The sequence below is a fragment of the Callithrix jacchus genome, chromosome 12 (genome assembly GCF_049354715.1).
Source record: "Callithrix jacchus isolate 240 chromosome 12, calJac240_pri, whole genome shotgun sequence".
In the NCBI taxonomy this organism is placed as follows: domain Eukaryota; kingdom Metazoa; phylum Chordata; class Mammalia; order Primates; family Cebidae; genus Callithrix; species Callithrix jacchus.
In genome coordinates, this window is record NC_133513.1 from 13,577,999 (window position 1) to 13,599,345 (window position 21,347).

Sequence of the window (21,347 nt, forward strand, 5' to 3'; positions counted from 1 at the left end):
GATTGTTCTGCCTCAGCCTCCCGAGTAGCTGGGACTACAGGTGCACACCACCATGGCCCTACATATTATTTATGGAGAGGCAGATTCTCTCTTTGTTGCCCAGGCTGGTCTCAAACTCCTGGACTCAAGCCGCCCTCCTGCTTTGGCCTCCCACAGTGCTGAGATTATTTATAGGCATGAGCCACTGCACCCAGTGCGAAGTGTGTTCTTTCTCCTTAGAATGTGGGCTGAGAAATGACAGTCCTTTTCTTCACAAGGCCATTTCCTAACATAAGCATGCCTATGTACAGAAAGTTTGTGCCTACAGCTAGTACTATGGGTGTACCTCATGCAATGAATGTAGGTGCTTTTTTTGTGTTTCCCTCAGCACTTAGTAGGTGTTCAAGAAATGTTTGAAAAGGGATGGAGGAGGCAAAACCACAGTAGGACAGATTCTTTCCCCGGCCCTTGGTTCAGTAGAATAAAATTATCCTGGAATAATAGCTATTTTATTTTTTGTCCAATTTTTTCTTTGTTTTTTGAGACAGGGTCTTGCTCTGTCGCCCAAGCTGGAGTGCAATGGTGCAGTCACAGCTCACTCTCAGACTCAAGCAATCCTCTTGCCTCAGCCTCCCAAGTAGCTGAGACTAGAGGCACATGCCACCAGGCCTGGCTAATTTTTCAAATTTTTTGTAGAGATGGGGGTCTCATTTTGTTGCCCAGGCTGGTCTCGTACTCCTGGGCACAAGCGATCCTCCTGCCTCAGCCTCCCAAAGTGCAGGGGTGGGAGAGAGCCACAGCACCTGGCCTAAGCTTTTTTTTTCCTTTCTTTTTAAAAAAAATTTTTTTAAGACGGGGTTTCACCATGTTGGCCAGGCTGGTCTTGAACTCCTGATCTCAGGTGATCTGCCCACCTTAGCCTCTCAAAGTGCTGAGATTACAGGCGTGAGCCACCGCGCCCAGCCCAAGCTTTTTAAAATCTCAAAAGCAATCTATGCTCACCGTATATATGTGTATATAGTTTACCTTAGAGCAGTGTGTCAAATACAAATCCTCAGGGCCTGCTTCACCCCCATTCTGATGCATCCTCCAGGCCCTTTTCTATTCTGTGTGCAGAAAGAGAGAAATAAACAACAATGGGCACCCATTTTTAACCTATCATGAGCATTCTTCCGTATTAGTACATACAGTTCTTAACAACTACATTGTTTTCCATTCAGTACTCGGTTGACACTGAGGTTTCCAGTTTTCCACATTCGTGAATGATGATGTGCATCTTTCAACATGGGTCCTTGCCTGCCTAAGTATTTTTGTAGGTTGATCATTATAAACTTGGAAAGCACAAAGACAGAAGCCAGGCTTGCTGACTCTTGAGTGTTGTTACCCCAGTGATGTCACTTCTGCAAAATGTAAAAGCCTGTGTCCTGGCTGTCGGAGCATGTGCTGACATTTGGCAACCTCTTTCTCTTCCCTCCTGCTCTTCTGTTTGTTTTGATTGAGAAGCGTATGGAGTGGGGTTGGAGAAGGGTGTTGAGTTAATTACTGATGGTTTCTTTATGTTTATTGCTCCTGACTAGCTGTGCTGGCTTTCTTTTCTTGGAGCAAAGCTGAAAGAGATTGCTTTGCTTTTTTTTCCAGAGTTTTAAAATCAGAGGCGTGAGTCTCAAGTATATTTTCAGTCTTTTTTGTTAGCTTTAACCATGTAAAAATGTGACCAAAAAAAAGAAAAAAGCACGTGGAAACAGTTTTTTTCTTTTGAGACGAGGTCTTGCTTTGTCTCCAGGCTGGAGTTCCGTGTGGTGATCTCTGCTCACTGCAACTTCCGCCTTTCAGGCTCAAGTGATTCTCCCACCTCAGCCTCCTGAGTAGCTGGAACCACAGGCGTGTATCACCACACCTGGCTAATTTTTTGCATTTTTGGTAGAGACGAGGTTTCACCATGTTGCCCAGGTGATCTCTAACACCTAAGCTCACCCTGCCTGCCTCACCCTCTCAAAGTGCTGGGATTGTAGGTGTGAGCCACCACACCTGGCCAGAAACAAGTTTTTGAAGGAGGCGTAGATCTCAGTTGTGCAAAATAGATACTTTTTATACCACTGGGTCCTAGTCTGTCTTTGTTCCTTACATGCTCTCGTCAGATTTGTCCACAGAGTTACTGGGGCATGATGGTATGATGGTGTATTAAGAATGCAGATTAGTGGTCACAGATGACTTAAATGTATGTGGGATCCACTTTTAACACAGCAGGTATAAAGTTGTGTATACTGAGACCAGGCATTCACATCTGCCTATTATAGTGCCTATTATTTTTTATTTTATTTTTTTGGAGCCAGAGTCTTGCTTTGTCACCAGGCTGGAGTGCAGTGGCATGATCTTACCTCACTGCAACCTCCGCCTCCCTGGTTCAAGTGATTCTCCTGCCTCAGCCTCCTGAGTAGCTGGGACTACAGGCACATACCACCACACCCAGCTAATTTTTGTATTTTTAGTAGAGACAGGGTTTCACCATGTTGGCCACAGTGGTCTCGATCTCCTGACCTTGTGATCTGCCCACCTTAGCCTCCCAAAGTGCTGGGATTACAGTTGTGAGCCACTGCACCTGGCCTGCAGTGCCTTTTAAAAGACTGTGAGGGCTGGGCGCAGTGGCTCACGCCTGTAATCCCAACACTTGGGAGGCCAAGGCGGTCAGATCACCTGAGGTCAGGAGTTTGAGACCAGCCTGGCCAACATGGCGAAATCCCGTCTCTCCTAAAAATACAAAAAATTAGCTAGGCATGGTGGCATGTGCCTGTAATCCCAGCTACTAGGGAGGCTGAGGCAAGATAATTGCTTGAACACAGGAGGCGGAGGTTGCAGTGAGTTGAGATCATGCCATTGCATTCCAGCCTGGGCAACAAAGAGAGACTGTCTCAAAAGAAAAAAAAAGATCGTTTGGGCCAGATGAAACAAGTGAATCTGACCCCCAGTCAGTCAGTTTGCAACCCCTGGGAAGCCTTGTACTTGAATGCAAAGACCCCTTGAACTTGGGTCTAGTTTGCCTCTGCCACTCACACACACATGCAGAGATGGCTAAGTCATACAATGTTTCTGCTTCCAGGAAACAGAGTGGTTGTCCTGCTTAGCCATCTCTTACAGTTGCACAGCTTAGGGAGGATAATGTTGCAAATGGTTTTTGAAATGTCCAGGACACAGCAAACAAAAGGTCAGATTCAGTACTTAATGCTCGAATAAGGGAATGCTCCCAAGTCATCTTGCCTACTTTCTGCGGCAGAGAGTAGTGCAGTAGGTCTGACATTTTCATGTTGTTTATTTACTTTTTGAGACAGAGTCTTGCTCTGTTGCCTAGGCTAGAGTGCAGTGGTGCGATCTTCGCTCACTGCAACCTCTACCTCCAGGTTCAAGCAATTCATATGCCTCAGGCACCCAAGTAGCTGGGATTACAGGCATGCTCCACCATGCCTGGCTAATTTTTGTGTTTCTAGTAGAGGCAGGGTTTCACCATGTTTCCCAGGCTCATCTCAAGCTCCTGGGCTCAAGCGAGCCACCTGCCTCAGCCTCTCAAGCAGTCTGCCCACCTCCATCTCCCAAAGTGCTGGGATTACAGGCGTGAGCCACCGTGCCCGGCCGTTGTCTGACATTTTTAAATGGCAAAGGTAAAATCTTGTATTTTTAAGATTGCTGTTTCACAATAAAGTGAAATGCAGCTGTTACTTCTTCTTCACCTCCAGCGTCTCTCTTCACTGAGGATTGCTTTTAAAATGGAAGGGTTTTTGTCCCTTGGTTGGAATGAACAATTTTGCAGGCTGTGATATAAATCCAGTTCTCTGCTTAGTTTCTCCTTAGTTCCTGAAATTCAAAACCACATACCTCCCATCAGCCCGCTTGTAATTAGAACCTGCCCCACAATGGACACACCTCCTAAAACATCTCAGATTCATTTCTTTCCTGAGGATTAAGTTTTAAGCCTTTCTGACCAAGATAACAGTGCTTTAAGAAGCTCTTTTCTTTCTTTTTTTTTTTGAGATGGAGTTTCGCTCTGTTACCCATGCTGGAGTGCAGTGGCAGGATCTCAGCTCCCTGCAACTTCCATATCCCAGGTTCAAGAGATTCTCTGTCTTAGCCTACTGAGTAGCTGGGATAACAGGCGCCTGCTACCATGCTCGGCTAATTTTTATATTTTTAGCAGGGATGGGGTTTCGCCATGTTGGTAAGGCTGGTCTTGAACTCCTGGCTTCAAGTGATCCGCTTGCCTTGGCCTCCCAAAGTACTGAGATTATAGGCACGAACCACTGCACTTTGCCAGGCTTGGGTGTGCAAAGAAGAGAAGGAAGGCAGTAGGCAGTGTGGCTGGGACATAAGTGAATGAGAGGTGGTGGGGTAGGAAATGTGTAGGAAACTAAGCAGGGTACTGATCACACCAGGTCTTGTACATCTTTTTCCGAACTACAGGAAGAGTCAGTCTGCTTATATAGTTCCTGGTTCCTCACTTCCGTACTTTATTTATTTATTTTTTTGAGATGGAGTTTCGCCGTTGTTACCCAGACTGGAGTGCAATGGCGTGATCTCGGCTCACCGCAACCTCTGCCTTCTGGGTTCAAGCAATTTTCCTGCCTCAGCCTCCCGAGTAGCTGGGACTACAGGCGCGCACCACCATGCCCAGCTAATTTTTGTATTTTTACTAGAGATGGGGTTTCATCTTGTTGACCAGGATAGTCTCGATCTCTTGACCTCGTGATCCACCCGCCTCAGCCTCCCAAAGTGCTGGGATTATAGGCGTGAGCCACCGCGCCCGGCCTCCTTACTTTATTGTGTGCTGAAGTCCTTCCATGCCGTGGACTGAGACTGCCTTCAATAGGATCACCAATACCTCTTTTTTTTTTTTTTTAAGACAGAGTCTCATTCTTGTATCCAGTTTGGAGTGCAATGGTGCGATCTTGGCTTTCTGCAACCTTTGCCTCCCGAGTTCAAGCGATTCTCCTGCCTCAGTCTCCTGAGTAGCTGGGATTATAGGTGCCTGCCACCATACTCGGCTAATATTTTTTTGTTTTTTGAGATGGAGTCTCGCTCTATCACCAGGCTGGAGTGCAGTGGCATGATCTCAGCTCACTGCAGCCTCCTCCTCCTGGGTTCAAGCGATTCTCCTGCCTCAGCCTCCCAAGTAGCTGGGACTGCAGGCGCCTGCCACCATGCCTAGCTAATTTTTGTATTTTTAGTAGAGATGGGGTTTCTCCGTATTGGTCAGGCTGGTCTCAAACTCCTGGCCTCAGTTGATCTACCTGCCTCAGCCTCCCAAAGTACAGGGATTACAGGTGTGAGCCACCGTGCCCAGCCACCAATGTCTTAATGGCCACACAGTGCTCACTAATATATGCCTTGGCCCTCGGCTCTTGTTGCTGTAGAATTGGTTTGATGACTACATATTAGATGAGATCTGGGTTCATTAGAGTTTATGCCTTGAATGGGGAGTTCTCGGCCTACGTTTACGCCTGTTCCTGACCTTGTTAATGACTGCTATTAGCACTCTACCCGCTTCTTATTTTTTAAGATGGGATCTCATTCTGTTGCCCAGGCTGGAGTACAGTGACACAGTCTTGGCTCACTGCAGCCTCTGTCTCCCAGGCTCAAGTGATTTTCATGCCTCAGCCCCCCCGAGTAGTTGGGACTGCAGGCACATGCCAAGGCCCCCGACTGAGATGGGGGTTTTCAAGAGATGGGGTCTCCATCTGTTGCCCAGGCTAGTCTCAAATTCCTGAGCTTAAGTGATCCTCTTGCCTTGGCCTCCCAAAGCCCGGGGATTAAAGGTGTGAGCCATGTTTCACCATGTTGGCCAGGCTGGTCTCAAACTCTAGCTCAGGGGATTCATCCACCTCGGCCTCCCAAAGTGCTGGGACTACAGGTGTAAGCCACTGTGTCCAGCCTTGCACACAGCCTTATTTGGATTCCTTATGCTCTTTTGACAAGCTCAGAGCCTCAGAAAAAGTCAGAAAATAGATGATTACATCAGGCAGGCTCTGTCAACAGGGATTATACAAACCATTAGCCCAACTGTTAATAGAAATCTACCTTCCTGTTGGGTGTGATAATTCACACATATAATCCCAGTGCTTTGGGAGGCCAAGGCAGGAGGATCACTTGAGCCCAGGAGTTTGACACAGCCTGGGCAACATAGTGAGACCCCATTTCTTAAAAAAAAAAAAAAAGAATTAGCTGGGCATGGCAGCATACACCTGTAGTCCCAGCTAGTCAGGAGGCTGAGGTAGGAGGATCACTGCAGCCCAGGAGTCCAAGGCTGCAATTAGCCATGATTGTGCTGCTGCATTTCAGCCTGGATGATAGATTGAGAGCCTATCTCTTAGGAAAGAAAAAAAATCTGCTTCCCTCACCTCTGCTGTAGACAGCTCAAAGTCCTGAGAGCCAGTGCTCTTACCATTCACCTCCTCTAGCTGTTGGCTAATTTGTTTCATCTTCTTTTAGGAAGTTCTCCAGAATTCCATCTCCTTCCTTGTCTTCCCCTCCCAGTTACTCCTGCACTCAGTTCTTTGTCTTTCCTCCTCCACGGGGTAGAAACTTATCTTGCTCATACTGCCAGTGACTGACTTCACTCAGCCCAGTGGATATTTTCCAGCCCTTATCTTCCCTGCTTCTCTGTTGCATCCTTGTGACACTGAAATGTTTCCCTTGAAACTGTCCCCTCCCAGGACAGCACACTCTTCCTGATTGTCATCTCTGTCACTCCTCATCTCTCTCATTCTGCTTCTTCTCTGCCTCCTTCAGCTATCATTTCTTTCTCTTCCCGCCTTTCCAATATTGGCACTCTTTGGTGTTCCATGCACAGTCCCTAGGATCGCTCATTGTTACAAGGAAAGAGAAAAACCAGCTACAGACGCATGAGTCTCAGATGGATATTGTTGACCCGATTTCAATCCTGAGTTTCAGCTCCAGTGCTGTATCTCGGTGTGTCATGGACATGTCAAGCTGTGAATTTCTGAGACTGGGTTCGTTCTCTCTCCCTAACCCACCCACCTACCCAAGAGTTTTCCTTTTGATAGTCTTTTTTTTTTTTTTTTGAGATGGGATCTTGCTCTGTTGCCCAGGCTGGAGTACAGCGGCATGGTCATGGGTCACTGCAGCCTTGACCTCCCCGGACTCAGGTGATCCTCCCCCCTCATCCTCTTGAGTGGTTGAAACTACGGACACACCACCATGGCCACCTACTTATTGTATTGTTTCGTAGATAGAGGGTCTCACCAGGTTGCCCAGGCTGGTCTGGAACTCCTGGGCTTAAGCATTCCACCTGCTTTGGCCTCCCAGTGTGCTGGCATTACAGATGCGAGGCACTGCACTTTCTGGAATTCTTTATCTCTGGTGATGCAGATGGTGGTGGCACCCAGTTGCCTAAGCCAGAGCCGCAGAAGATGTCCTCACCTCCTTTTTCTCTCTCCCTTACTCCAAAAAGTCATAATTCATCAAGTTCTGGTAAGTTTACTGGCTAGATAATTTTGGAGTCAATTTTTGCGCCCTCCATCTTCATTCCTACTTTGTTTTTTAGTTTGTTTGTGAGATGGAGTCCAGCTCCGTTGCCAGGCTGGAGTGCAATGGCAAGACCTCGGCTCACTGCAACCTCCGCCTCCCAGGTTCAAGCGATTCTCCTGTCTCAGCCTCCCGAAGAGCTGGGATTATAGGCATGCACCACCATGCCAGGCTAATCTTTTTGTATTTCTAGTAGAGATTGGGTTTCTCCATGTAGGTCAGGCTGGTCTTGAACTCCTGACCTGAGGTGATCTGCGCACCTCGGCCTCCCAAATTGCTGGTGTTACAGGCATGAGCCACTGTGCCCGGCCCCTACTTTCTTTTTTAAGACAAGGTCTCACTCTGTTGGTGGTTGGGCGCAGTGGCTCACGCCTTTACTCCCAGTACTTTGGGAGGCTGAGGTGGGTGGGTGACAAGGTTAAGAGATAGAAATCATCCTGGCTAACATGGTGAAACCCTGTCTCTATTAAAAATACAAAAAAATTAGCTAGGCATGGCGGCGCATGCCTGTAATCCCAGCTACTCGGGAGGCTGAGGCAGGAGAACCATTTGAACCCAGGAGGCAGAATTTGCAGTGAGTTGAGATTGCGCCACTGCGCTCCAGCCTGGTGACAGAGCTAGATTCCATCTCAAAAAAAAATAAAAAAAAAAGACAAGGTCTCTGTTTCCCAGGCTCGAGTGCAGTGCCATGATCATAGCTTACTGCAGCCTCAAAGTCCTGGACTCACATGATCCTCCTTTCTCAGCCTCCCAAGTAGCTAGGACTACAGATGTGTTGCACCACACCAGACTAATTTTTAAAAGATTTTTTTTGTCGATGTAGGATCTTGCTGTGTTGCCCTGGCTGGTCTCGAACTCCTGGCCCCAAGTGTTGTCTTGCCTTGTTCTCCCAATGTGCTGGGATTACAGGTGTGAGCCACTATACCCGGCCTATTCTCACTTTCTAATGCGGGCCACCTTCGTTTCTTTTTTCCTTTTTAAACAGGATCTCACGTCATCACCCACGCTGGAGTGTAGTGGCATGATTTTGGTTCACTGCAACCTGTGCCCCCTGTGCTCAGGTGATCCTCCCACCTCAGTCTCCTGTGTAGCTGACATCACAGGCATGTGCCACTACACCTGACTGATTTTTTTCTATGTCTAGTAGAGGTAGGGTTTCACCATGTTGCCTAGGCTGCTGTCGAACTCCTGGGCTCAAGCAGTCTGCCCACTTTGGCCTGCCAAAGTGCTGGGATTACAGGTGTGACAACTGGGCCTGGCCTCCACCCTCCTTTCTTTTTTGCATTGCTGCAAGTGCTCTCCATCTTTGGCCTTGTCCTTCCTCTGCCTGTCCATGGCCGCTAGGACCAGCTATTTAAGCAGGAGAGCCCGTCATATAACATTGAGATCACATCACTCTCTTCTTTAACAACCTCCAATGGTTTCCCGTTGACACTAAGTCACAGATGCCAAAAGCCATCTATTTCAGTCTGTCCAGGTTCCCCTCTACTCCTCACCCTTCAACCCAGGCCTATCAGACTCCCTCTACCTCCCCTGTAAGTGCCTGGCTGTTTCTCCTCATTCCCCTCTGTGTAGTGTCCTCTTTTTTCCCTACCCACTTACCACTGCCTTACAGTTCTTTCACATTCTTTCACATGCTCCTCATGTGTCACCTCTGCCAGGAAGTCTTCCTTGACTCAGGTTGAGTTTGGAACTTCTTAAATATCCTGGGCACTGATATAAATGTTTATTATCTTGATTGTGATGATGGTTTCTCAGGTGCATATGTATATCAAAACATACCAATGTGTATACTCAAATATATGCAATTTATTGCATGTCAAAATTGTGTGCACATTTCTGTGGCTGCAGTAGACACAGAGTTTTATAATTTACATGGGGCCCGGTGCAGTGGTTCACTTTGGGAGGCTGAAGCAGCTGGTTCACTTGAGGTCAGGAGTTCAAGACCAGCCTGGCCAACATGGTGAAACCCTGTCACTACCAAAAATAAATTAGCCAGGCGTGGTGGTGCATGCCTGTAATCCCAGCTCTTCTGGAGGCTGAGGCACAAGAATCATTTGAACCCAGGAGGCAGAGGTTGCAGTGAGCTGAGATCATGCTACTGTACTCCAGCCTGGGTGATAGAGCAAGAGTCTGTCTCAGATAGTTAATTATAATAATTATTATTATTTATGTGCAGTTTACATTCTTCCCCTTCTTCCTCCACCAGGCTGTGAGTCCCCTTTAGGGAAGGCAGGCATCTTGGAGACATTTAACATGGCTCCCTCGGTCCTATAGTAGGTGCTCAGTAAATATTTGTATATGGCTGTACATGAGCCTTGATGTTAACCCAGGGAATGTAATAGGTGAGTGACTTGTCTTTTGTTTGGGTTTACTTCAGATTTTTGGCATATTTAATAATTTAACACACAAGAAGTTTATTTTTTTTTCCTGTTAAACGTCAACTACTTAACCAGATGTGAGTAATCATTTTCAAACCTTTATCCTAGACACCATGCCACAAGAAGACTGATCTCTTCTGCTGTTTTCACCATGGAGGACTCTGGAAAGACTTTTAGCTCTGAGGAAGAAGCAGCCAACTATTGGAAAGATCTGGCAATGACCTACAAACAGAGGTCAGTCCGAGTTCACCTGTTTTTCCTTTTTTTTTTTTTTGAGATGAAGTTTTACTCTTGTTTCCAGGCTGGACTGCAATGGCATGATCTCACCTACCGCAATCTCTGCCTCCTGGGTTCCAGTGATTCTCCTGCCTCAGCCTCCCAAGTAGCTGGGATTACAGTGTACTGTGAAGGTTTAACTTATACTATCTCAAAACTGCCTGTGAAGAAACTATTAACACCCCCATTTTATAGATGGAGAAACTGAGACTCAGTGAAGGCAGATAACTTGCCCACAGTCACACAGCCTATAAGTAGTAGAGCTGTAATTTGAACTCTAGACCTATGGTCCTGATTATCCTACTATGCCACTTTTCATCATTATTATTTTCTTTTTTTTTTTTTTTTTTTGGAGACAGAGTCTTGCTCTGTTGCCCAAGCTGGAGTGCAGTGGCGCCATCTTGGCTTACTGTACTCTTTGCTTCCTGGGTTCAAGTGATTCTCGTGCCTCAGTCCCCTGAGTAGCTGGGATTACAGGTGTACGCCACCAGGTCTGGCCAGTTTTTTTTTTTATATTTTAGTAAAGACAGGGTTTTGCCATGTTGGCCAGGCTGGTCTTGAACTCCTGGCCTCAAGTGATCTGCCCGCCTCACCCTCCCAAAATGCTGGGATGACAGGCATGAACCACCATGCCTGGTCTTCCCTGTTATTTTCTAGAAGGGTTTATCAGTTCCTAGATGCTGTATCTGGTCAGTTCTTTGTGTGCAGGGAAAGAGCTTTTCCCTATGCCTACGAAAATATCTTGTTGCAGATTTTGAAATTTGAAACCCGTGTTTTGGTTGGTGCTCGTATCTGGGAGTTATGTGTGTGTGTTTGGTTTGGCACTATTTGTTTTTATTTCTAATGGGTCTTTACAGTCTGTACATAGAGGACTTATTCCAGTCCCCTTAGTTTCTTTTATTTATTGAAAATTATTTGAGGGCCAGGCTCAGTGGCTCACATCTATAATCCCAGCACTTTGGGTAGGCAGATGGCTTGAGCTTAGGAGTTTGAGACCAGCTGTGGCAACATGGCAAAACCCTGTCTCTACGAAAAATACAGAAATTAGCTGGGCGAGGTGGTGGGCACTTGTAGTCCCAGCTATTCCAGAGGCTAAGGCAGGAGAATTACTTGAACCTGAGAAGCAGAAGTTGCAGTGAGATGAGAGTGTACCCCTTGAGCCTGGGTGACAGAGCGAGACTCTTGTCTCTAAAAAAATTATTGTGTGACGATTGGAAATTCTGCTGTAGGGCAGAAAATACACAAGAGGAGCTCCGAGAATTCCAGGAGGGAAGCCGAGAATATGAAGCTGAATTGGAGACGCAGCTGCAACAAATTGAAACCAGGAACAGAGACCTCCTGTCAGAAAATAACCGCCTTCGAATGGAGCTGGAAAGCATCAAGGTGAGGGTCTGAGAGGAAGTGTGCTCAGGTGTAGACAGGCTTCCAACATGGGCATGGCATGCTTGGCTGGAAGAAGGAACCCTGCAATGAGGGGCTCCAGGCCCATCTCAAGGGCCTGTGGGGGCAGACATGATGGACATGAATTCTTTGTGCCTCTAATGGGTGGAGTTTTTTTTTTCTTTTCTGAGACGGAGTTTCACTGTTGTTACCCAGGCTGGAATGCAACAGCACAATCTTAGCTCACTGCAACCTTCACCTCCCAGGTTCAAGTGATTCTCCTGCCTCAGCCTCCTGAGTAGCTGGGATTACAGGCACCTGCCACCATGCCCAGCTAACTGTATTTTTAGTAGAGATGGCGTTTTATCATGTTGGCCAGGCTGGTCTGGAACTCCTGAACTCAGGTGTTCCATGATGGGTGGAGGTTTGAGAAGCAAGTCACACACGTGTTCCCGTGGACTTTCTTGGTTATCTACACCGATTTTATAGAGCACGTGGCAGGGAATCTCTTTTTAAATTTTTTTTGAAACAGGGTCTTGCTCTATGCCCAGCCTGGAGTACAGTGGCTGGATTATACTCACTGCATCCTGGACCTCCCAGGCTCAAGCAATCCTCCCACCTGAATCTCCGGAGTAGCTGGGACTGTAGGCATGCGCCACCATGCCTGGTTAATTTTGTATTTTTTATAGAGATAGGGTTTTGCTCTTTTGCCCAGGTTAGTCTTGAACTCCTGGACTCAAGCAGTTCTCCTGCCTTGGCCCCCCAAAATGCTGGGATTACAGGTATGAGCCACTACCTGGCCAGGGAGACTAGAGTATGGAGGTCTTGCTAGACTAATAAGGTCCAGTATTGTAGTCCTTAGCTACATGTGACTGTTGAAATTTTTTTTTTGAGATGAGTCTTGTCTCTATCACCTAGGCTGGAATGCAGTGGCTCCATCTTGGCTCACTGCAACCTCCGCCTCCCGGGTTCAAGCGATTCTCTTGTCTCAGCCTCCTGAGTTGCTGGGATTACAGGCATGTGCCACCAGGCCCCACTAATTTTTGTATTTTTAGTACAGAGTTTCACTATGTTGGCCAGGCTGATCTCAAACTTCTGACCTCAGGTGATCCTCCCAAAGTGCTGGGATTACAGGTGTGAGCCACCATGCCACCATGCCACCATGCCTGGCTGTGGCTGGTGAAATTTAATGAATTAAAATAAGTCACAGTAGCCACAATTCAAGTGCTTAGGAGCCACATGTGGCCAGTGAGTTTCCTTAGTGGACAGAGGGATGTAGAACATTTCCTTCATTACCAAAAGGTCTGTTGGACTGGGCCCGTTCAGAGCAGGGTACTTGACCTGGGTGCTGTTGACATTTGAGCCTGGGCTATCCTCCATTGGGAAGGACTGGGTACTTGACCTGGGTGCTGTTGACATTTGAGCCTGGGCTATCCTCCATTGGGAAGGACTGATACTTGCTTTGTGGGATTTTTTTTTTTTTTTTTTGAGATGGAGTTTTGCACTTTTGCCCAGGCTGGAGTGCAATGGCACGATTTCAGCTCACTGCAACCTCTACCTCCCAGGTTCAAACAATTCACCTGCCTTAGCGTCTTGAATAACTGGGATTATAGGCACCCTGTACCATGCCTGGCTTTTTGTGTTTTTAGCAGAGACAAGGTTCACCATGTTGGCCAAACTGGTCTCAATCTGACCTCAAGTGATCTACCTGCCTCAGCCTCCCAAAGTCCTGGGATTACAGGTGTGAGCCACCACGCCCGGCCACATTGTGGGATGTTTAGCAGCATCCCTGGCCTCCACCCTCTAGATGCCATTAGCATCCCCCTCCACTTCCAAGGTGGCGACAACCAAAAGCACCTCTAGACATAGCCACGTATCCGGAGACCCACTGGTCTGACAGGTAAAGACCCTGCCTTCCGTACATTCTGTAGGTCTCAGCAAGGGATCAGTAAGTCAACACTGTGCCCCAGAGACTGGCTCTCAGCCCTCCTGCCAGCATCACTGGCCCAGCTTCATAAATACTTGACAGGACTGAACCCTCTCTCCCCATCCTCATCTTCCCACCTTGAACTGAGATTCCATTTCTCAGTAAGTCTGGGTAGGGTCTTGGTACGTGTGTGTGTGTGTGTGTGTGTGTGTGTGTGTGTGTTTTCTCATTAAGCTCCCCATGTAAATTTTTTTTTTTAGACAGTCTTGCTGTCACCCAGGCTAGAGTACAGTGGCGTGATCTCGTCTTACTGCAACCTCTGCCTTCCAGGTTCAAGCGATTCTCCTGCCTCAGCCTCCAGAGTAGCTGGGACTACAGGTGTGCACTGCTACGCCCAGCTAATTTTTGTATTTTTAGTAGAGATGGGGTTTCACTCTGTTGGTCAGGCTGGTCTCAAATTCATGACCTTATGATCCACCTGCCTTGGCCTCCCCAAGTGCTGGGATTACAGGTGTGAGCCACAGTGCTTAGCCACTCCCCATGTAAATTTTGATGAGCTGCTTTGTGGAAGAGTCAAAACTGTGTGCCCAGTGCTAGGTGTGGTAGTCCGTGAAAGGGGAAGTTTGGTTGCCTTCTTTGGGAAGACAAACCTAATGCCATGAAACATTTGCGATCGTGGAGTTCAGTCACAGAGTTCTGATGTGGGAGCCTTTCAAAAGAGAAAGGACAGCTGGGTGCAGGGGCACATGCTTGTACTCCCAGCACTTTGGGACGCCGAGGCGGGCAGATCACGAGGTCAGGAGTTTGAGACCAGCCTGACCAACATGGTGAAACTACTAAAAATACAAAAATTATCTGGGTGTGGTGGCGGGTGCCTGCAATCCTAGCTACTCAGGAGGCTGAGGCAGGAGAATCACCTGGACCTGAGGCAGAAGTTGCAATGAGCCAAGATCGTGCCACTGTACTCCAGCCATGATGACAGAGAAAGATATCATCTCAGGAAAAAAAAAAAGAGAGAGGACTTCGTGGGTTGAGGGAGGCTTTGTGGAGGTCATTTGCAGGTGTGGTCACTGAGAGCTTGGTGCCTGGGGGATGGGGCCAAGGGAGAGTTGACTCATTGGGTCAACTGGCCAAGGGAGAGTCCAGACCCATTACAGGCATGGACAAGAATGGGTGTTGGGTGGACCTTGGCAAGCCTGGCTTTGCTAATGCATAGGAAAGGGTGTGGGACCCACCAGTGGATTGGAGGTTTGGGGCAGGGCAGAGGAGAGGTCCCAAACACATTAAAGGTGAGCAGTGGAGCTGAAGCTTTCTGTTGCAAACCAGAGAGCCCAGCTGGCCGTCTGCTGATCCATTTGCCCCATTGGTGGTGGTTGATTAGCCTTCAGTGGTTTTTGTTCCATATTTCCCCATGAATGTTTTTCAGCATACAAGGCTGAAAAAATTTCCAGTGAATTCCTGTGAACCCACCACTATCTAGGCACTACCAATAATATTTACCCTATTTGCCTTTTATTATATATATTTTCAGCCATCAAAATTGGTAAGGCTTCCTGTAAAAAGATGGATTTCTGGCTAGGCACAGTGGTTCACACCAGTAATCCCAGCCCTTTGAGAGGCTGAGGAGGGAAAATCACTTGAGACCAGGAGATTGAGGCCAGCCTGGGCAACATAGTGAGACTTTGTCTCTACAAAAAAATCAAAATAAAAAAATTAGCCAAGCAAGGTGGTGCACACCTGTAATCTCAGCAACTCAAGAGGCTGAGGCAAGAGGATCACTTGACCCTAGAAGTTCGAGGCTTCGGTGACCTACAGTTGTACTGTTGCACTCCAGCCTGGGTGACAGAGGAAAAGTTAAAATAAAAAATAAAAAACCTGACTAGTGGTCGCTTAGAACAAACATTCTCGAGTTTGCCCCAGTTCCTATATCACTGACACTGAGGCCTTCGTGTCTTTGCTGGCTGTCCCTGAACCTGGCCCATTTCACCCATTGTTAACAGCCGAACGCCTGCTACAGGCAATGGGGCATGATTATCTTTCTTTTTGTTGTTGTAGGAGATGGCCTCCCTCTGCCACCCAGGCTGGAGTGCAGTGGGACAATCTCGGCTCACTGCAACCTCTGCCTTCCAGTCTCAAGTGATCCTCCCACTCACTTCAGCCTCCCAGTAGCTGGGGTTACAGGTGCCTGCTACCAGGCCTGGCTAATTTTTGTTATTTTTTGTAGACACAGTGTTTTACATGTTGCCCAGGCTTGTTTTGAACTCCTGAGTGCAAGTGATCCGCCCGCCTTGGCTTCTCAAAGTGCTGGGATTACAGGTGTGAGCCACTGTGCCTGCTGATTGTAGTTCCTAAATTGAAGGAGCCTCAGGGTTGAAAAGCTGGGTGGAAGGAAGATGAGGGGTATGAACTGCAGTTTCTGGTGGATAACAGGCCCTCCATGGATCCAGAGTAAAATGTCAAGCAGTTGCTAAATAATTTTCTACTTCAGGACTTCTTTTTTTTGTTTTGAGATAGAGTCTTGCTCTATCACCCGGGCTGGAGTGCAAGGGTGCGATCTCGGCTCACTGCAACCTCTGCCTCCTGGGTTCAAGTGATTATCCTGTCTTGGCCTCCTAAGTAGCTGGGATTACAGGCGTGCGCCAGGATGCCTGGCTAATTTTTTTTGTATTTTTAGTCGAGACGAGGTTTAACCATGTAGGTCGGGCTGGTCTCAAACTCCTGACTTTGTGATCTGCCTGCCTCGGATGCCCAAAGTGCTGGGATTACAGGCATGAGCTACCGCGCCTGGCCAAGACTGAGCCCCTGAAAACTGCAGGAGCCTGCAGGAGACCCCTTCATTTACAACCATGTCAGATGCATGAGACTCAGAGCACACAGCACGGGGAAGAAACCTTGGAATAACAAGGACCCTGCCACCAGCAAATATTTGTCAGTCACCTAAGAGAAATGTATTCAGCTGGGCCAGACTTCTTAACAACTGGCTTATTCATCACGGGTTGAATGAAAAAGGCTTTAAGGGACCAAACAGAGCATCTATTGATGCCCCCATCAGCTGACAGATTATTCGAATTAGCCCCAAATGGGCAGCACAGCATTTCAGCGACTGGTTTTCGTGTCCGCAGATTCCAAGGAGATCTCCAAATTGCTAATGCGCAGGCTGCAGGGCGCACTTGCTGCATCCTCCTGGAGTCTGCGTTTGAATTTAGGCTGAAGACTTAAGATCCTGTTCTATTTGGAGATGTTCCCAAATAAAGGGTGTGAGGCGATGAGAGCCATGCCTGGGAACGGGGCCTGATCTGTGTCTACTTGCTGGGTGCAGAAACTTCTCCACTTACAGCCAGGAAACAGGAGGGCGGGGTGCGGAAGTGGACCGCCCTCCCCATCCCTCTGCGCTGCTGTAAATCACCTTCTTGTTCTTTCTTTGGAGTCTTCTTGCCTGTGGCCCTCACCACGCCTCTCTGACCTCGGCACCATTACATCACCCTTCTGGGTGCATCTGGACTTCCCAGCAACAGCTTTGTTTACTTAAGGTAGAGGAGTTGGCCTTTTTTAAAAAAACAGAAAACTTTCGAATTAGTTCCTGTGTTTTTCTTGTGGGAAGTGTTTTCTCTCATGTTTATAGACTCTAGGATGCGTGTTTTGCAAGTGATTCCCCTGCCTCAGCCGCCCAGGTAGCTGAGACTACAGGCACATGCCACCATACCCAGCTGTTTTTTTTTATATTTTTGGTAGAGATGGATTTTCACCATGCCGGCCAGGCTGGTCTCAAACTCCTGACCTCAAGTGGTCCGCCCACCTTGGCCTTCCAAGTAGCTGGGACTATAGCTGTGCACCACTGTTCCAGGCTAATTTTTGTATTTTGGTTTTACCATGTTGTCCAGGCTGGTGATTTTTTTAAGCATCAGGGTCTCACTCTGGCGTGGGCTGGAGTGCAACAGCATGACCTTGGCTCACTGCAACCTCTGCTTCCAGGGTTCAAGTGATTCTCCTGGAATCTCAGCTTCCCAAGTAGCTGGGATTTCAGGTACCCGCCAACACGCCAGGCTAATTTTTTGTATATTTAGTAGAGATGGGGTTTCACCTGGTTGCCAGGCTGGTGATATCTTTTTTTTTTTTTTTTTTTAAGCGTCTTTTTTTTCTGGCCTGGGCTGGAGTGCAGTGACGTGATCATAGCTCACTGCAGTCTCAGTCTCCTGGCCTCAAGCAATGTTCTCCTGTCATTCTCCCAAGTAGCTACGACTACGGGTGCATGCCGCCATGCCTGGCTGTTTTTTAAATTTTCTGTAGAGACAGTCTTGCTGTGTTGTCTAGGCTGGTCTGCCTCTGCCACCTGAAAAGTGCTGGCATTACAGGCATGAGGCATTGCACCTGGCTCTGGGTGTTTGGCGAAGGAAAGTAATTTGGAAGCGGAGTAGGAACAAAATTGAGAGAGCACGGGAGTGGCCAGGTGATCTGGAGTGAAATGGTTTAGGGGCTTTTAGCATAATTGCTTAAGGACACCTGCTGAGGAGGCTGGGGTTTGATCCCGGGTCAGTCACTTGCTACCCAGTTGACTCTGGGCTAGGTAAGTAACTCGGCCTCAGTGTTCCTATCTCTGAAGTGGGATTAAAGAAGACAACATAGGTAGTGTACTTAGCCTGGAGGCCGGTACAGAATAAGCGTGTAATGGATGTTATTGCTGCAGCTGGCAACAAGGAATCATTGAGAAGTCAGCTGGACTGTTTCTTTGGTAATTAACACGCTCTCTCTCCTTTCTCCTCTTTTCCTTTCTGTCTCCCTCCCTCCCTTTCTCTTCGCTCCCTCTTCTCTCTTTCCCCCTCCCTCTCTTCTTATGTCTTTGTGTTCCTATTTTTTGTATTTTGTTTTTTATTTTTATATTTTGAGAAGGAATCTTATTCTTGTTGCTCAGGCTGGACTGCAGTGGTGCAATTTCTGCTTGCTGCAACCTCCACCTCCTGGGTTCAAGTGAGTCTTCTGCCTCAACCTCCTGAGTAGCTGGGATTGTAGGCATGTGCCACAATGCCTGACTAATTTTTTTTTTTTTTTTTTTTATATTTTTAAGAGATGGCGTTTCAGCATGTTGTCTAGGCTGGTCTCAAACTCCTGACCTCAGGTGATCTGCCCGCCTTAGCCTCCCAGTGTGCTGGGATTACAGGTGTGAGCTACTGTGCCGGGCCTGTCTTTCTGTTTTTAAATAACCCAGAGATCGGAATGTTCCTTCTCTCTTTATCCATGCTACAACAGGGAGTCCTGGATCAACAATTCAGAATGGTTGACTGTTGTAAAACCAAGTACATGCTGCCCTCCCATTGTTCCGGCACAAACAATGGAAGTCATTGTGATTCCATTTTTTTTTTTTTTTTTTTGTGGAGACAGCAGGGTCTCACTTTGTTGCGCAGGCTGGAGTGCAGTGATGCAATCCCAGCTCAATGCAGCTCTGACCTCCCAGGCTCAAATGATCCTCCCACCTCAGCCTCACAAGTAGCTGGAACTACAGGCGAGAGCCACCATGCCCTGCTAATTTTTATTTTTTTGTAGAGAATAGGTTTCACTCTGAGGGCCAGGCGGGTGACTTTCTTTGTAATACAGTGATAATGTGTGAAGGAGACCCATGTTGCTCTTCTGGATGACACTTGGAGAAGTCACGTGTCTTTCTTAGGCTGCGGACACCTTGGGCAGAATGATTTATCTGAAGATTGTTGGGGGCTGTTGGAACCAGGTTTGGGAGTGGGCAGGATTCCAGGTGCTCAGGGGGTGGGATGTGGGTGGCATTCAGGACATAATTAAAACTGTTGGTCAGGCCGGGTGAGGTGGCTCACACCTGTAATTTCAACACTTTGGGAGGCCGAGGTGGGCAGATCACCTGAGATGGGGAGTTAAAGAACAGCCTGACAAACATGGAGAAACCCCATCTCTACTAAAAATACAAAAGATTAGCCGAGCGTGGTGGCACGTGGCTGTAATCCCAGCTACTTGGGAGGCTGAGGCAGGAGAATCTCTTGAACCATGGAGGTGGAGATTGCGGTGAGCTGAGATAGTGCCATGGCACTTCAACCTGGGCAACAAGAGGGAAACTCCATCTCAAGAGAAAATAAAATAAAACAGTTGGTCAGTTGTTGCTGCTTTGAATGACACCTGCCTGTTCCCACCTCGTTAAGTGACTTGCCTGAGATTCAGCTCTCTGGAGAGAAGAAGGTTCTGTTGACTGAGCCTGCCTTGTCTCTGATTGCGGTGGGAGGGTGGGACGGAAATCCTGGAGCTTCCCCAGGGAGTATGGTGGGAGGAGGAGTTTCAGAAAGTGACAGGGTCAGGCCGGGCACAGTGGCTCACACTTGTAATTCCAGCACTTTGGGAGGCCAAGGTGTGCGAATCAGTTGAGGTCAGGAGTTTGAGACCACCCTGGCTAACATGGTGAAACCTCATCTCTACTAAAAATACAAACATTAGCCAGGCGTGGTGGCAGGTGCCCATATTCCCAGCTACTCAGGAGGCTGAGGCAAGAGAATTGCTTGAACCTGGGAGGCAGAGGTTGCAGTGAGCCAAGATCTCACCACTGCACTCCAGCCTGGGCAACAGAGTGAGACTTAAATCTCAAAAAAAAGAAAGACACAGGGTCTTGCTTTGTTGCTCAGGTTGGAGTGCAGTGGTACATTCGTAGCTCACTGCAGCTTCTAACTCCTGGGCTCAAGCACTCCTCCCACTTTAGCCTCCCAAGTAGCTCTGGCTCCAGGTATGTATTCATGTGCAAGCGCACCTAGCCTTCACTGAAGTCATTCACTCAGTGTCTGTCTGTCTGTCTTCAGGAGAAGTTTGAAGTGCAGCACTCTGAAGGCTACCGGCAGATCTCAGCCTTGGAGGATGACCTCGCACAGACCAAAGCCATTAAAGACCAATTGCAGAAATACATCAGAGAGCTGGAGCAAGCAAATGACGACCTGGAAAGAGCCAAGCGGTACGGTGTGGGGTGGGGCGGGTAGGCCGGAGTGGGAAACTGGCCTTTCTGCTGCTTGCCTCCAGCAACTGGGTACTGGGCCCTGTGCTGAATATAGGGAACTCAGTGGGGAGCAGAACAAAGCTGGGGCCCTTCTGGCTCTTAGCCCTATGGGAAAAACGGACAATAGTCAAAGAAGTGCGATTTCATTATAGCAGCAAGGCTGGCATCCCAGGGTCCTGTGGGAGTGTGTAAGATATATTAATTTGGCTGTTGCCAGGGAGCATCAGGTTAGCCTTACCAGAAAAAATGCCATTTAGGCTAAGACCAGAGGAATGAGTAGCCATGATCCCAGGAGGAGTGTGAGATAAGAACATTCCAGGCAGAACGGTGAGCCTGTACTAAGGCTGTAAGGTAGGGAGGAAGTTTGTTCAAAGAACAGTATGTATATGTAGGGTCGTGTGTGTGTGTGTGTGTATGTTATTTTCTGAGACAGAGTCTTGCTCTGTTGCCAGGCTGGAGTGTAGTGGTGTGATCTTGGTTAACTGCAGCCTCTGTCTCCTGGATTCAAGTGATTCTCCTGCCTCAGCTGCCTGAGTAGCTGGAATTACAGGCACGTGCCACCATGCCTGCCTGATTTTTGTGTCTTTAGTAGAGATGGGGTCTCACCGTGTTGGCTAGGCTGGTCTGAAACTCCTGACCTCAGGTGATCTGCTCACCTCAGCCTCCCAAAGTGCCAGGATTACAGGTGTGAGCCAGTGCACACAGCCCAGTGTTTCCTAAGCTGATGTTCTGTAGTTTAGCAGAAGGATCACAACTAACATTTACAGAAGAATTACTCTGAGCCAAGCACTTTTTTTTTTAGATAAAAACACCTTTTAAAAATTTATATATGAATTATGTACAGTAGAATGCACAGATGTTTTTTTCTTTTCTTTTTTTT

The 21,347-nt window shown here is 47.7% G+C and overlaps 1 protein-coding gene across 13 annotated transcripts in view; it reads left to right on the plus strand.

Annotated features, from left to right (window-relative positions):
* Positions 1–21,347, plus strand: part of NDE1 (nudE neurodevelopment protein 1) — an 85,623-nt gene that overhangs the window by 9,688 nt on the left and 54,588 nt on the right. For all 13 annotated transcript variants that reach the window (XR_013524605.1, XR_013524606.1, XR_013524608.1 and 10 more), the window contains 3 exons: positions 9,999–10,124; positions 11,396–11,549; positions 20,277–20,425. Coding sequence is in view for 7 of the 13 variants with exons in the window: in XM_078344676.1 (XP_078200802.1) it covers positions 9,999–10,124; positions 11,396–11,549; positions 20,277–20,425 (429 nt within the window). In the remaining 6 variants the exon portion in view is untranslated. The remainder of the gene's footprint in view (positions 1–9,998; positions 10,125–11,395; positions 11,550–20,276; positions 20,426–21,347) is intronic.